The 13,336-nt window shown below is 40.0% G+C and overlaps 1 protein-coding gene across 1 annotated transcript in view; it reads right to left on the bottom strand.

The window, feature by feature from the left end:
- The window catches only part of LOC117455787 (matrix metalloproteinase-17-like), an 81,616-nt gene that overhangs the window by 10,875 nt on the left and 57,405 nt on the right, over positions 1 to 13,336 (bottom strand). The window contains exons 4-6 of the mRNA XM_034095358.1: positions 7,790 to 8,076; positions 1,570 to 1,746; positions 722 to 824 (exon numbers count right to left, since the gene is read on the bottom strand). Coding sequence (XP_033951249.1) covers positions 722 to 824; positions 1,570 to 1,746; positions 7,790 to 8,076 — 567 coding nt within the window. The remainder of the gene's footprint in view (positions 1 to 721; positions 825 to 1,569; positions 1,747 to 7,789; positions 8,077 to 13,336) is intronic.

Below are 13,336 nucleotides of genomic sequence, written 5' to 3' on the forward strand. Positions count from 1 at the left end.
AAAACTAACTTTCAGAGTACAATTACTTAACTCACTTTGTTTAAGCTTTATAATAATTAACATGTCCAAATATATAAAGTTAGTACAGTGCCAAGGTAACTCAAAATCATTTTGATTTGTTGTTTAGTGCATAACCGTTTTAGAAATGTGCTAGATATTATTGTTTTGACAGTGAAGTTGATTTATTCAGTAAGTCCCAGCTATAATAACAAAGATAATACTTTTAATACATGTCCTAGAGGAGAGAGGAGATAGTGTAGTATGATGGCCTGGCACCTGAATGTGGAAAATGATTTAAAATTGCAAACAAGAGACTCTTAGCTGAATCCAGGTCATCCCTCTAAATGTGCTTATGGTTCATGTTCTGTGTAGTCTGACAGGCTCTACTGCTGGGAATGTGGGTCAGTCCAAGCCTTTACAGAGGTACACAGTGAGATATCTTGTACACTGTAAAGACTGTAAACATCTGAAACAATTGTAATTACATTTTGTATAGATAGTTATGGTCTAAAGCTGTTGAATTCAAAAGGACCCCATCACCTTTCCTATAGTGAACACACCTGAAGTTGTCAACTGGACCATCGATTGCTCCAACTGTCAATCCAACAGTCAATGTTGACGATAACGTTTTTGTATCTACTGTTGGGTGATGGATGTTTGACAACAAGGAGGGGTGGAGTTCTTTGTGTATCGCTAAAAAGAAACCAGATGTTCTACTTACAGGAGAGTGGACCTGTTTTCAGGGAGGTCCAGCAGGACAGGGGGTTCAGCCGTCTGGGAGGGGTTGTCTGGTCGGTTTGTGTGGGACACCGAGTCTCTGACCCCTAGGGAGGATAGGTGATTAAAGACTATGTTAAAAACAAGGCAATTTATTTTAATGTAGCTTTGCAAACTTGTGGGGGTATTTTGGAAAATTCTGCATTATCACAGACACTGTAAAAAGGTTAAAGTTCTAATAGGAAAAAAAAGGATAGCATTCAGGCCAAACAAACTGTAGTAGCTAATGTGGTAGCCAAGCCCTAAAGCATATACTGTTTATAGTCCATCTACCCTAAATGGGACCGTCATTTACATAATGAACATCAAGCTGTATGGAAGATGACTTGAAACAAACAAAACTTGCCAGGATAATATTTGCTTAGCCTTAGGGCATCAAGTGAGAAGTAGGGTAATTTGTAAGTGCCCCCTGCTGGCTATTGCAGAGAATGCAAGTTTAAAGCACTTAACCCTTGGCTTTTCTTTTCAGACTGTATTAAATTCCCGCTCTGGGCTTCGTCTTAGTGTCTGTTCTGTGGTTTCATTTAATTGATCTCCGTCTTTCACAGTCCTGGCCTTCAGCGTTGCTTGGTGCACTTCATTCTCGTCTTCATGGTCATTAGTCTCTCTCCCGCACACACTGCTGCTCTCTATATCAGTCAATGATGTGATAAGGTCATATGCCACAAAAAAAGATCCAATTAACTCAATCTGTGTTTTCATTCATCTATAACCTTGCTCCACAGAGCAATTGCTCTTCCTCTCTCTGTCACACACACGCACATAGAACAGCATTTGGATGTTCCCTCGTACCGTAGAGCTGCCAGACGCGGACCTTGTCTTCATACGGTAGGTCGTATTTCAGAGGGTCTCCTACAGGACCCTGGTAGTACGGTCTCATGATGGACTCTATGGCTGAAGTGTGGACCAGACCGATGGCGTGACCAAACTCATGGACTGCAACCGCAAACAGATCCATCCCATGAGTGTCTGACGGAGAGGGAGAGAAACATGAGGGACACAGAAACCATTGTCAGGTTTGTTTTTGTACAACTTACATCAATATGTGTCATTCTTTACCTGCTCGAAATGCATCATCAATGGCACCATTTTAACCCCAATGTATAACGGTTCTCTTTTAGAAGCGATTGTCTACATTTAATGATGTGTTTCAGGTATATTTATTTTGTAATTGTTTGTTTGTTTGGGTGCAGTGTTTGCTTGTGCAGCTATATGTAAATGTAAATGCTATGGCAAGTGGCTTTTGTGCAAAAAATATTCATAAATATACATTCAATAAATATTTGTGCATGTATATCAATGCATATGAACAGGTAGGATACACACTTTCCAAAGTTTGAATCCCCCCCTCTTCACCTGTTTGGAGTTATTTAGGTGAGCGGTCAATTTAATCAGAATGCAGCACAAAGCATATTTATTCTTCCCTATAGTAGTTGCTGTCCAGTGTAGTAATACATTAGTTGCATACTCAAAGATTAGACACAGCTCTCCTCACTCTAAAGATTTCAAAATGAATCGTCAGTGAGAGGTGACAACATACAGAGAGGTAGGAGACACACGTATTGTTACAGCAGGCTTGATGAGACAATGATAATAAAGATTGTAACAAACACCAGAAAGTATTAGTCACCGTTAATAAATCAATAATCACTTTTGAATGAAAAGGTTGCATCTCAGCTTAGAGAGATCACTTTGCTGCTTAAAGTTTGTGACTTTTGTAGAACCAATACAGCCCCTGCTTGTGCGTGTATCCCTTTCATGAGAGAAGTCCATAGGTTGCAAGTTAAGAGGCGTGACGGACAGCTCTGGTGGCTGCGAGTGCTGTTAGGCATGTGGTGCAGTGAGATAACTATGTCTGTCTGAGCCTCTGGGCTGCCAATCAAAACCTGAGTGCGGAAAGACACCTAAAGAGGCTGCAGGCTATTAAAGCACATTTCCCTCGATGTGCAACTAAAAAAGAAAAAGGGAAAGCCTCCCGGCTCTACTACGCAAGACAAAACCTGGGTTTCAGAGATTCACATTTGCTAAATATGTGAGAGCTAGCATGTCGAGCCAAGCTAGCTTAGGGTTCCTTGGTGGATCGGCTGAAGTCTGCGTTCAGTTAACCTTGTGTTGGCCTCGACTTGGGAACATCTGAGTGCTGCTCTGTCGGAAGACAAAAGGACAATTGGAGACGTGCACTTGTGCTTACAACACCTGGGAAATTCAGAAACCAAATGCCAACTCTAATCTATGGGAGCACATGGCGCAGAGAGGGAAGGTGGATCAAAGGACGGATTGAAGGGGGTTGTGAGCAGGGATTCAGAACAAAGTAGGTACCATGTCATCGTGTTTACAGTCCATCTGAGGTTGACGGGAACGAAAATCGTAATGCCAACGGACAAAGTCAGAGCGGAGAGATTTGGGGGGATGAACGGGACTCATGGAGTGAGACCTTTGTGGCAGAGACACAGAGAGAAGGAACACAAGGGAGAGAGAGAGCTTCAATGCAACTAAAAGAATCATTCGCAGGGTATCCTGCAGTAAGATATTGCATAACTTTGATGCACAGTAAATATAATTCTGGGGTATCTCTAACTTGGATATAACTGTATCCAGAATGCTACAAACATAGCCTGCAGCACTTGGATTGAGAAGGAAAGAGGCAGACACAACACCAGCCGAGGGCTGACCTTTTGATTTAATGTGAATCCTTGTAGTAGTGACCTTGCATTACCTTACCACTCAAAAATCAATTCAGATATATATTCCTCTTAACAAAGTCTTAAAGGTCCCATGTCATGCTTTTCCGGTTATTACCCGTCCCCTTGTGTCTTATGAAGGTTTTTCTGCATGTAAACAGTGTGCAGAGTCAAAAACCCTCAAAGTACACCCTGTAGCGAGTTCAACTATAGCACAGAAAATACCTCCCCAAAACGTCTCGTTGGAGATTTCTCATTTTCCCATGTTTTCTTCCTTCTGGGTATCGCTACGTAGGGATACCCAGAGGCAACACCCTCTGCCAGCCTTTCACGAAACAAAACTTCCCAAACCTTTCAGCAATTCATGCCGGATATGAACAGCGTGCCTTACGCTGAAGAACGATGCTGTTCCTACTTTGTTTGGACCAGCGGGAGATTCGGGTACACAACCTGTAAGTATTCATTGTTGTTTGTGTATTTATGATGTTTAAAACAAACAAGGTATCTACCACGACTGTTTAAATGGGTAAACGTTTTTCGGACTACTACATTGGGATCGCGGAGAAATGCTCTCCGCAGACCCATGCTCTCCGCAGACCCATGCTCACAGCGTTATAAACCTTTTTCTTACTCAATATCAAGCCACACTTATTGTTTTTACTTCGGCTGTGAGTGTTTGTGTGTGTGTGTGCTCAGGATGAGTTTAGCTTGTTCTCTTGTTTCGCCGACACGGAAGCCTGATGCGAGCAGCAACGAGCCTCGCAAACGTCCCGACCAATCAGAGCACACTGGGCTCACAGGGAGGGGGGGGGCAGGAGCTCCAACAAGCCGTTTAGGACAGAGAGTGAATACCGGTGAATACACATACTTTACAGAGATGCTGTATGAGAAACCAATGTGAGTTTGGAAAATTGCACAATATAAATCTGTTTTAGTAGACCTCAACAATGGAATTATGATCAGTAGAAATGGCCATGACATGGGACCTTTAAAGAAAAATAACGCATTTATAGTGATGGGACGAAACACATTCATTTTCATGTAGGATGGTGATTCAGCAGTTCCCCCACCAGGATGAGAGAGGGCTTTAACTGACCGTCAACATCTGAGCATTCATTAAACCTGAGACACCCATCGATTCTGAGGGTTTAACATAGTGCAAATGGCCAAGTATTATCATTAAGGGGTCTCAATTTTAATGGAAGAGTTCTTCAAGCAGAAGATTTGCTGGTGCGGTCGATCTTTTTTTCTGAGACTGAAAGTATTACACAGGCTCCCTCAATTCTGGTAATATCTGCAGCTGCAGTTGACCCACTTATTTCCTTCCTGCATTGGTTACCCTCAAAGAGAGGGCCCCATTACCCATATATACTAGATTATTGAAAAGTACAGTGCAGGCTTGATTTATATTCTATGCTTAAGCACAGCTCAAGCACAGCTCAGACCCAGCGCTTACTCGATAAATTTCAATTTGGACGCAGATCCTGATATTTCTGAGAGGGAATGAAGCTGAATCCTTGGAAATATAAGAAATAGGGTATTGAGAAAAGGGAAAAAATTGGCCTACGTGTTTTTAAATATTTATCACATTTTATTGAACTCCATCTAGGTTACGAGAAGTGAAACTAAAATTGTCAGATTGTTGAACTTGTATTTATTTGTTATCGGACATTTCACTTGGAAGTCTGAGAATGTTCTACTCGGAAAATCAACTCTGGAAAGAAAACATAATGGTTTTCCAAATAAAATCTTTAATTTATTTTCTCCTCTGCTAGTATACAGATAGATAATATTCCCAAAGGTAATATATTGGTCAAACTCTAAATATAACCTTTCCTTTGCAGATTGTTTGTTGTGTTTCAGCACCTCTGTTATTTTGGCCGGCCCGAGGAAAATGTTATACAAAGAGCTATTACATGATGTATAATAGATAGATAATAGAATAAAGTCAGAATAACTCCTTTCGTGAATATTCAGCGTGTTAAATAAGGCAAGTTGGCAGCTCTAGAAACAGACTGAATGGCTGCTATAAAAACAGGAGATGTGGGACGCTCACATCAATGGTTCATATTTAATAATTCATGTTAAGTAACAATGATCCACAATAAAATATGAAGGCACATCAGGCTCGAACCCATTAATTGGTCAATTCTGAGGAAGAAGAAAGGATGTGACCTCTTTCTATAACTGACCAGCAGACTCTGGAAACATAAGGTACAGTATGGTCTTACTGAGAGAAAAGCCCAAGCCAACAGATAAAATGATGACAAAATATATATTTAAATAATTGTATAGTAGGAAGTAATATTACTCAACTGTTTGGTTAAGTATTATAAGAGTAACCAGAAAACTGCCCCAGTGTCAAATTACAATTGTAACAAGTTGAATCATCTCTTTAAAGCTGCTCAATATTTTAAAATGAAAGGCTTTCTGAAGATCAATCAAAAATTATGTTTTGATCATTCATTGTTCATTTTGGCCATATTCAATATCATTATTTAATGATATTTTATAAAATATTATTAAAAAAAGCATCCCATGTCATTTCAGAAACAGAACATTTCAAAACAGAAGCTAACTATATTGAAAAGAAAAGTCAGAATCATAGGTGTCGTATGCATTATGGCATGTATTGCTAATAGTGCATTCCAAGTGAAATTCATTCAAAAGGAAGAAAATATTTGAAATAGAAACAAGCTACTACTGTACCTTGGCTAAAACGTCAGTCCGGAATTTGTCGTTTTAGTAGACTTTCTGGTAGTATGAAAAGGATACATTTCCCAAGGGCAGGGCTTTCAAAGAGGGAATATCATGTTTTTTTTGGTGTAAAATATGATGTCTTGAAGGCAAGAACAGCAAACAAGGTAGCATCTCTTCACTCTCGCTCCGACAGAAGGTTGTGTTTCAAACCAAGTGACTATCTTTCGTCCCACGACCGGAAACCTAATTATTTCCCAAGAACTGATTGATTTTGGAAAGAGAGATAGATTGGGGTCAAGACGAGTTCCCACCTCTGACCCCTCCCTGCGTCCTTGCCCTGCTCCCATTAACCAAACCCCAGATGATTCTGTAAACCGTGACAGCATCATGCCGGCGTCCCCTGCCGCTGTGAGCTCTAATTGGAGCAGATTGAGCCTCTGGAACATATGGTTCACAGCTTAACCAGGGCTAAACCAAAAGAATGGAGTTGAACACAGGTCCTGGCTGCATCAGAGACTTGCCAGCTGGTGTAGTCAGTGTCATCTTCACCCCCGCGACAAGCTTTAAGCTCCACATCTGGGGAGCAGGAGAGCACAGTGAGGCCTGTGACCCCCCGAGGAGCTTAAATCTCAGCCTGAGGTTTTAGACACAATCATGAGGAGAATGTATCATGAAGAATGATCCGTCTAAAATAGGCTGGTACTGCACATAATATGAATAGTTTTTCTTGGAATCTGTTTAAATAAGTGCATTATCTGCATGGGTTATTATCAGTTGGCTAATTTAGCTTAGTTTAAAAAAGGGGAAACAGCAAAGACAGTGTGTCCACAACCCTGCACATCTCAGCACCGTGCCATTGTCTCCAAATCACTGTTTTATAGATTGTCATTAGAGGAGAGTTAGTTGACAAAGTGTAGTGCTATTTCAAGGTCAATAGGAACACATTCCTTTCAACTTTTTATAGCCATATATCAAAAGTTATCATGTTGTTGTAGAGTGGTTTTGTTTAATTATTTCCACTACAATATCTATAAGAAGTTCAAAGTAGTTGTGGACACCCCGTGGGATAATTAAATAATCAGTTGCGATCAATATCAGTAAATAGTTTACTTAAATCTTTGATAAAAATGTTTTAATTGCTCAAAAAACAATGAATGGGTATCAGAGGCGCATTAGAGTAGATGCTTATTTATAGTTGTTGGAAATGAAAGGACGCCTTTTATGCTTCCCAATAAGCTTGTGATTACAACCACCACTGCTTAAGCCAGTACTCTGTGTCCTGTGTCTGAAGCCACGGTATGCTATATTCATAGTTCTGACAAATGAAATATTAATTAGAGAATCTGGAGCATGAACAAAGGGTAGAAGCACAGCTTGGCTGCAAAATGCAGTCAGTGTTCTGGTTTTGGATGTGGAAGTTTTGATGAGCATGGAGATGGGAAGTTCAAAAGATTCTGAAATCAGGCTTTCCTCGACACCGACTGTTTCCCTTCATTGCATAGTACTATGGGACTTTTTAAGAAATGCCTTAGTGAGACATTTCCTGGAATACTCGTCCATATTGATTCTTCTTTATCATCCTTGCACCCTCCTTTTGATTCTAATTAATGTAATACGTTTAAGTTCCTCACCTGGAGATCTGAAGGTCCAGGCCTCGTCATCGTCAAAGTGTGTATCTCCAGCTGTGAACCTCTCCCCGGGGAAAAATGCGTGTGCCACGGTGCCCCCTGGCCCGTCAAAGGGGTATCCATCGTTGTGGTCGGCCTTAGTGAAGTCGATTTGAATGTCAGCATCACTGCCGGCCACCTCGTGGAAATTTAGCGGTGCGATGTCACTCCAGACCTTCAGGGCGTAATACATCAGGGCTCGAACCGTATCCCTGCCCAGCAAGGCAGAGTCCTTAGGGAAGGTCCTCACTCTGAGAGAAGAAGGGGACACAGGGAATATGTTAAAGAAGGACTCAAAACATAGGGATTATTAGGAGCCGTTTTTCAGATCTCGGTGTGTTGGGTTTATTTCCCCAGAAAGCCTTGTACAGTAGCAGTTCTCGCCTTTTTAATAGACAACATCTCACACCAGAGCGGAATCACCCAACCCTTTTAGAAGTCTCTTTCAGAAACATTAAGGGATGTGACAGTACCAGAAATGTTGTTCTCGTTTCTTGATACCAATTTAATTCCACGGTAAAATAAAAAACACACAAATGAATCCTATGTAATACAATCCCCTGTTACTGCATTCTTAATACTTGATACTTAATACTCACATCATGCCGTTGGTCTCGAGCCCTCACAGTCCATTTGATAAGTACTCTCAAGCTTTCAGAAATGTGGTATCAACTTTGTACCTTTTTAAGTGCTGGTTAATGTGCTATCCTTAGTTACATTGTCCAATCTTAACTGGAAAAACTAAAATATGATAAAGGACTAATAACATCCTGAATCCTGATACTCAATCCTTACTGCAATTTTCTCCAAAACAACAACAAAAAACGATTATTTTGGAAAAGTGTTAACACAAAAGACACATTTTCTGACTTTAAGTGCAGCTATGATAAAGTTGCCTAAAACACAACACTCTGGCTCATCTAAGCAGCTTTTACTTAGAATAAATTGTTCTTTCTAACTTTCTCTTTTGTTTGTTAACAAAAAGGTCAAATCAAATATATTAAAACAATGAACTGTACAGCCAGTTTAATGTCATGAATGTCTTATAGAAAACACACCAGTCGAACAAATATCAAATCCTCATCTGCACCAGAGCCCAGGCAGGAACTGAACCCCTGTGGCCTTTCCATTGCTTTAACACAAACATTCATTTATTGCTGTAGAAATGAGACTCGTACCCAGTCGCGGACAGCTGCTTTAACACAGCTCTGATGTGATAACTTCTTTATTCCTTGGTGCTAAATAACTGCGGCTGCTGCTGCAGATCATTACAGATTTACATCGTTATGCTGATGACACCACAGGATTTAACCAGCTGCTTGATTGAATGTATAAAAAATAATGTAGAGGAGATTTATTCGACTTTAATGATAAAAAGTATGTCACTTCATTGTCTTCAATATAATCCGTTCATGGTCATTTTGGTTGCTCGCCAACATTAACGTTTATTTTTGTCCTGCTCTTCCTTGCTGTCAACACTTGAGCTGCCGGTTCTCTAGTTACCACGATGTCTTTAACACACCCAGTGATGCGAATGAGCTCATTAGTGCAGCTAATTCATGTATTCATTAGCAAATATGTTTGCGTAAACACGTTGTCACTAAACACATGGGCGGGTATTAGCAACGTTAGCTTGAAGCGATAAGGTGGCAGTAGTTTCAAATGGAGCTTTGCATCATTAAGATGATAATGTATACAGCTAGACACTTTAAATACTATTCAGATGAGCGATTCTGTTGGGAGACCTGTGGTGTGCAGTGAGGATAATTTGTTTATTGTGTTGACTTGCTCACAAAAAGTGTGCCTACACAGTCCAATTATTCATCCTTCCCAAGCGTCTGAACACTCGCTGCAAACCAGTTAGTCAAGGTCACAACAAATAGCTCGAGCTCCACAGACAATCCACCTGCTTATTAGGCCTAATTCAGACGGACGAGGGTGGCTCATTATGTACGCCTGTGTGTTTGCGTATGTGTGCGTTTGGGGAGAATGTTGATATGAGAAAAGATTGAGAGTCAGAGTGCATGGTTTTGTCACTGTGCGAGTATTTATGTGCATCCATTATGTGGGACAGCTTGCCTGTGTGTAAGTTACTGTAGGAAAAAGCGCCAAGGTCAGAACATTCCTGCCTTGCATCGCAGATTAACTGAGGACCACTGGGGAACTGCCTGTGTTTACACGGGATGGACAATAGATGCATAAATCAACCAGACATCATATCCCTGGTGTGCCTCCTTAAAATGTGGTTGACCTCAAGGAGCCTGTCTGGGTCCTTGTCAGTTTGTCAATCTTACCTTGGTTTTAACAACCTTAGTGATTATGTTTACATCAAGACTGCAGTAAGATCTGGTGTTAATTAAACAGTTTGCCCTGAAGTCAACATCAGTGTATTTTTTATTCATGTTTTAGTTTTCCTCCTGTCTAAGAACTACAGTAGGGTTGGACTGAGCAGATAAATAAAAATTGAGCATTCATTTATCCTTTTAGTAATAAAATATCTTTGTGGACATTTAGTATACGGCCTTATTTAAAATTGTGGTCAAAAGTCTGGCTGCAAAAACCATCCAATGTATAATCTCAACCTTTGCAGTCTAGTTAAAAAAATGGTTTGACCCGAGTAAATACAATTTTGTGTTCTGGCTTCCTGAAATCTCCATTAGTTGCCTGGCAACCTCACTTGGCAACCTCACTGTACATAACAACAGTCTAGTAATCCACTTAAAAAACAATACAGTTTTTGCCAAGAAGGTGAGGCTTATTGACAGGGCGAGATATAAATATACTGTTGGTACTTGTCAATGTCTCTAGGTATGTAAATGTAGCCCTGTAAATACGATGTCCTTTTGTGTTCTGTTGTTTTATGTTCATGTTGTAACCTACTTGCTGCCATGTTGGACAGGTCTCTCTTGAAAAAGAGATTGATGATCTCAACCTGGTTAAATAAAGGTTTAAAAAAAAAAAAGTGTTTCCAATTTTTTATTTTTTTATTATTATTATTATTATTATTTTAAATCGCGGTAGATTATGTCAGTCTCACGACGGTATTGGGACGTTTATTTATCGCGATATTCGGTATATCGTTACATCCCTAAATAACATAATTCTCAACTTTTCATTCCAAGGCGTTGCAATGCTTGTCAATGTCACAAGTAGCCAAAGGAGTCAATCATACAGTATCAAGCATAAGGCAGGCTGATTTCTTCCCTATTTTGATGCCAGTAGATGGGGTATAGGAACAGAGGGTCTATGGTTTGAGGGGCCTCAAGCTAGCTGTTTCCCTCTTCTTCCAGTCTTTATGCTAAGCTAAGCCAAGTGCATTCTTACTATTTCACTTACAGAACTGTGATGTTGATCACCCAGCAAGAAAGTGAATAGCCATATTTCCCAATATGTCTAACTGCTTCTTATAAGTGAAAGTCAGAATAAAAACTGACTTATAGTCCCTGGTCATATCATTCCATGGTTTTCTGCACTCAGATCTAAATGACTAAACTGATCAAAGCCAATGGGTGAGTGATCATGCTGTGAATGTTTATTTTACTCAAAATTCATGTCCGTGACTGATTAGCATTTAGAAAGTGATAAGCACACGAGCCAGCAGAGTTAGGAGGACAAAAGTGCAGATGTGTTTGGCTGCGGCATAAAGCAGGAGTCATCACTGGCTCAGTGGCTGAGGGCTGTTTAGCAACAGCAGAGCTACCGAGTGTGCATCATTGACTTACAAATAAATATCTGAGAACCGAGAGTACTGTCAGAGGTTTCCACATCAATCAACTATAATACCCCCATAAAGAACTGCTTACATCAAAGCACAGTCTGACATTACTGAGCAGGCAGTCCTGGGCAGGCTGTGAATCTTTCACCATGGTGCTTGACTGACAGAGGATGGAAAAGGAGGAAAAGCAGGAGGAAAGAAAGAGATGAAAGAGAAAGGGGCATTGTTGAAGGCTGATGGGGATGAAGGAGGGGTGAGAGGAAGCTAGAATGAAATATGATGATGAATCTACGCATAAAATACATTGCAAATAATACACCCCAAATCTTTACTTTCAACTTAGTCTTTGATAACTAAAACAACATCAATTCATATTTTTGTAATCTTGCATCATTTTTGTATCCATTTAAACTAAAGGAACATTCTAATTACTGAACTTCAGTTGAATCTAAAATAAAGAAATAAAGCAAAAATGTCTCTGATAGTGCTTCACTTTTTACTGGAAGAAATGTATATGAAAGAATTTAAATTGCATTATTGTAAACATTTGAGCCTTTACAAAAGCAATGCCAACAGTCATTCAGAATTTGGGTAAAATCTTGTATTTTGAATTTGAAAGAAATAAACTACTTTTGGAGCACGGTATGCATTTTTCTGAGACAGTTGATTTACTGAAAGTGTTAGTCTGACTTCATTTCTCAGATCTAAAAAGCTGATCTTCAATTTACACAGTTAATAAAAAGTTATTAAATGGATATAAACTCAGGTGTTGGAGACATTATTTGGCCAAATGAATGCCTGTATTTCATAATACACAAAACTATGACCCTTTCAATGGGCTGCATTTCTATTGCACTGGAAACGACTGAGATAAAGTTCCCAACAGCTGAGATAATGGCTGTGATGATATGAGTTTAATTGTTTATAACTACATTATGCCCACTTAATAAACCTTCTAGATATTATGTGGGGAGTACATATTCTGATCACAGCAATATTGTTGCTCGCTGCACCCTCGCTGCGAGGGGGACCCAAGTTCCCATCAGCAAAAACACGTGGGTTTGCTATCCTGGCTCCAAAATGGTGGAATGAGCTCCCCATTGACATCAGGACAGCAGAAAGCTTACACACCTTCCGGCGCAGACTGAAAACTCATCTCTTTCGACTCCACCTCGAGCGATAGAATTACTAACAAAGAACTATTAACAAAGCACTTATATACTAATAAAGGACTGGCTTATCTAAAGCCAGTTGAGTAGCACTTTAAATGTTTGGCTCTATGAAACCTGATGTACTTATATGATTCTGTTTTCTTCAAGGTTGTGTCTTCCTGGTCGAATGTACTTATTGTAAGTCGCTTTGGATAAAAGCGTCAGCTAAATGCAATGTAATGTAATGTATTGTGAATGTGAGCTTATAGGACGTTTCACATCTTATCGGACAGATAATGTTCATGAAACCATCCTTGCAAGGTCTTTAGCCGGACTATGTAAGAGTATGTAAAGAGGAGGCATATTTGTTTTGCCATCACAGATTCTATTATGAAACATCATGTCAAAGTAATCCTGGTGCTGCTTCAACACACCTCCAGAAAGTGAAAATGTAAAGGCTGTTAATGTTGTCAAAGAGCCCTTCACTGGTGAATTGCTGAGTCAATAGAAACGAGCAGTTAATAAGAAATAGGTGTACAGTAGGGCAGACAGAGCTCAAAGCGCACTTCACTGCATCCAAGTGGTGTGAGTTGCGCATGTTTCTGAGTAAAACCATTGATTTCTGACATAATGAGACATTTACAC

The sequence above is a fragment of the Pseudochaenichthys georgianus genome, chromosome 12 (genome assembly GCF_902827115.2).
Source record: "Pseudochaenichthys georgianus chromosome 12, fPseGeo1.2, whole genome shotgun sequence".
Taxonomy (NCBI): Eukaryota; Metazoa; Chordata; class Actinopteri; order Perciformes; family Channichthyidae; genus Pseudochaenichthys; species Pseudochaenichthys georgianus.